Below are 2,562 nucleotides of genomic sequence, written 5' to 3'. Positions count from 1 at the left end.
GGTGCGTCTGCTGCAGCGCGCCGATGTGTGTCTTGCCAAGTACCCGCTGGAGGTTGTCCTGATCCCATGAAGTGGGAGGGGGTGACGCGCCGTAGTTGTACTCGTGCTGCTGCTGCTGCTGCTGCGCCTCAGCTGAGTTCGGAAGCAAGCAGACATGGCAATACTAACAATGACGCTAGCCAGGTATTGGCAGTGAGGGTGCTATTGTGAAGGCGTTGCTGCTTTTGTTTGTGGAGGTTCCGTCTTTGCTCTATCTGTATTGAAGCAGAAGAAGAAGAAGCACCATAGAAGGGTGTGTGCGAGGCGCATGACAGATTCACGGGAGAAGCCGGAAGAGCCTGGCCCCGAGGTGGAGGTGAGTCCTTCGGGCCTGTGCGAGGGAGACGCTGAGGATGCCGGCAATGGCCAAAACGGCTTCCACGACCTGGTGCCCACCAGCCTCGCCGAGCTGACGGCGAACGAGGAGGCGCACACCACCTCACATCTCGTGGAGGGCGACTTCTTCCCAGATGACTCGCCAGCACGTGTGGAGTTGGGTGCCGCCGGCGAGCGCTACAATTTGGCTGTGGGTTCGGTGCAGGGGCGAGAATTGGGGCATCGCTTCGAGCATGAGCAGGAAACGCCGACCGGGATTGGCAGCAGCAGCAGCAGCGGCGGCAGCAAGGAGGACGCTTGTGTGGAGAGCGGCGATGGTGTGTGCCCGTCACGGTTTCCGCCAGCGCGGCGTGTAGTCAAACGCGTGCGTTGGGCTGACGAGGGTGCGGCGCCCACTACGCTGCTGCAGCAGCAGTCATCTACTGATTCTGTCAGAACGGGGCTGACGTGTCCACCACCACCCGTTCTCCGCGAAGTGAAGAACACGGATGGGACAGCGTACCTCTCGTGCAGGGCGCTGCGCCCGGCCCAACGCTTCGTTCTGTGGAAGCGCAGGATGTCGACAGCCAATGGGGGTGTGAGGGAGGAGACACCGTTTCGTCCGCAGCCGCACGGCGCCGTCTCCCCCACGCAGGATGTCACGCTGCTCGCCGCCCTCCACCCGCCGTACCGCGCCGAGCACATCGGGCCAGCGGTGCGGATGCGCGTCGCCGAGATTGCCGAGAGCGCGAAGAAGGGAGTGGCGCTCTGCGACGGTGGTCTTCAGATGCCAATGGTGCGAGCCTCTGAGCTCCGCAACGTCCCACTGCGGATTCCGTTTTGAGCTGGAGGGAGGGGCAAGCAAGAGGGGGTGGGGAGCTTCTTCTTACCTCCTCCTCCTCCTCCTCCTCTGTGGTAGGAGTGTGCTGTTTTTTTCCGCGCTGCTGTCGGCATGGCCGTTTTTGTTTGGTTGGCATAGGTGATTGGGTGATGTCCGATATGCGCTCAAGGGCCACGTAAGCTTGAGTGGTGGTGGGCGACTCTCAGAGAGGTGATTCCACTCAGCCTCATGAACAGACCCTGAACGCACCTCGTGGTATTGTATTGTTGTTGTTCCGTGTCTGGTTTACCGTGGAATGCTGTGTGGCCTGCCGTGGGCTCTTCCCTTCCTCCACACACCCACCCCCTGTCGTGCTTCACTGCCATTCTCAAGTACCAGTGAAGCAATACAAATATATTGTGCTGCTGCTATGAGTCTCATCAGGCGGTCCAACTGCCTATCGTCACTGTGAAGGACGACAGTGTGGCACGAGATGACGCCACCCACCAATAAGTACAAGGTCCGTCGACATGGGCCAAGGAGCCCCCCGCTTTCCGCCGTCCCCATTCCCCCTGCTGGAGCAGCAGCGCATTAACGAAGAAGGCGCCACCACATCCGTCGCTTGTCAGTATGCATGAGCGCAGGGTGGCCTCTAGCTCGTGGCGGATATAAAACGGCTTTACGAGGGGCGTCTCTCTGAGTCAGAGATTGCGGAAAGCAGCATCCATATCACAAACAGCACCACGCAGGGGGCTCAGCGTGGCGTTTCGGGCGCTGCTTAACCTGGGCAATAAGGTGGTGGTGTTTGGGCCCTACTACGATGCCTACGTGCCTGATATCCAGCTGGCAGGTGGTGTGGTGAAGTACGTGGAGCTCATCCCCAGCGGCACTGGACATGCGGATGCGTGGCCATAAAGCAAGGGGAGTTGAACGCCGCCGGGACACATAAGACGTAGGCGATACTCACCGATACGCCGTACAACGCGTCAGGGNCGAGGGGCGTCTCTCTGAGTCAGAGATTGCGGAAAGCAGCATCCATATCACAAACAGCACCACGCAGGGGGCTCAGCGTGGCGTTTCAGGCGCTGCTCAACCTGGGCAATAAGGTGGTGGTGTTTGGGCCCTACTACGATGCCTACGTGACTGATATCCAGCTGGCAGGTGGTGTGAGAGGACGAGAGCAGAGTAAATGAGTCGTATGGACATGCCGTGAGATGTCTTGTTCACTGGTTTGGATGGATTTGGTGTGGTTGCATTAATTGTACTGTGTTTTTCCTGTTTCTGCTGCGGTTGTTGTTGTTGTTGTTGTTGTTTGGTGGTATTGTCTTTGTTTATATTTTTTGGTCTCTTTTGCGTTGGTCGGCGTTTATTGGAGGTTTTTTTTTTTT

General features: G+C 58.3%; 2 protein-coding genes across 2 annotated transcripts in view; both read left to right on the top strand.

The window, feature by feature from the left end:
* Positions 1-210, top strand: part of DQ04_04821070 (hypothetical protein) — a gene marked incomplete at both ends in the record, with an annotated part of 1,944 nt that extends 1,734 nt beyond the window's left edge. The window contains one exon of the mRNA XM_009313817.1: positions 1-210. This exon is cut by the window's left edge and continues 1,734 nt beyond it. Within this exon, the coding sequence (XP_009312092.1) occupies positions 1-210 (210 nt within the window).
* A 97-nt stretch (positions 211-307) lies between these two features.
* DQ04_04821060 (hypothetical protein) lies at positions 308-1,198 on the top strand (the record flags this gene model as incomplete). The annotated part of the gene is made up of 1 exon (XM_009313816.1): positions 308-1,198. The coding sequence occupies one exon, from the start codon at positions 308-310 to the stop codon at positions 1,196-1,198; it is 891 nt and encodes a 296-aa protein (XP_009312091.1).
* Positions 1,199-2,562: the final 1,364 nt, after the last annotated feature.

The sequence above is a fragment of the Trypanosoma grayi genome (assembly GCF_000691245.1).
Source record: "Trypanosoma grayi strain ANR4 Tgr_482_V1, whole genome shotgun sequence".
NCBI lineage: Eukaryota > Euglenozoa > Kinetoplastea > Trypanosomatida > Trypanosomatidae > Trypanosoma > Trypanosoma grayi.
The sequence above is the reverse complement of the archived record's forward strand: the minus strand, read 5'-3'. Positions and strand labels throughout refer to the sequence as shown.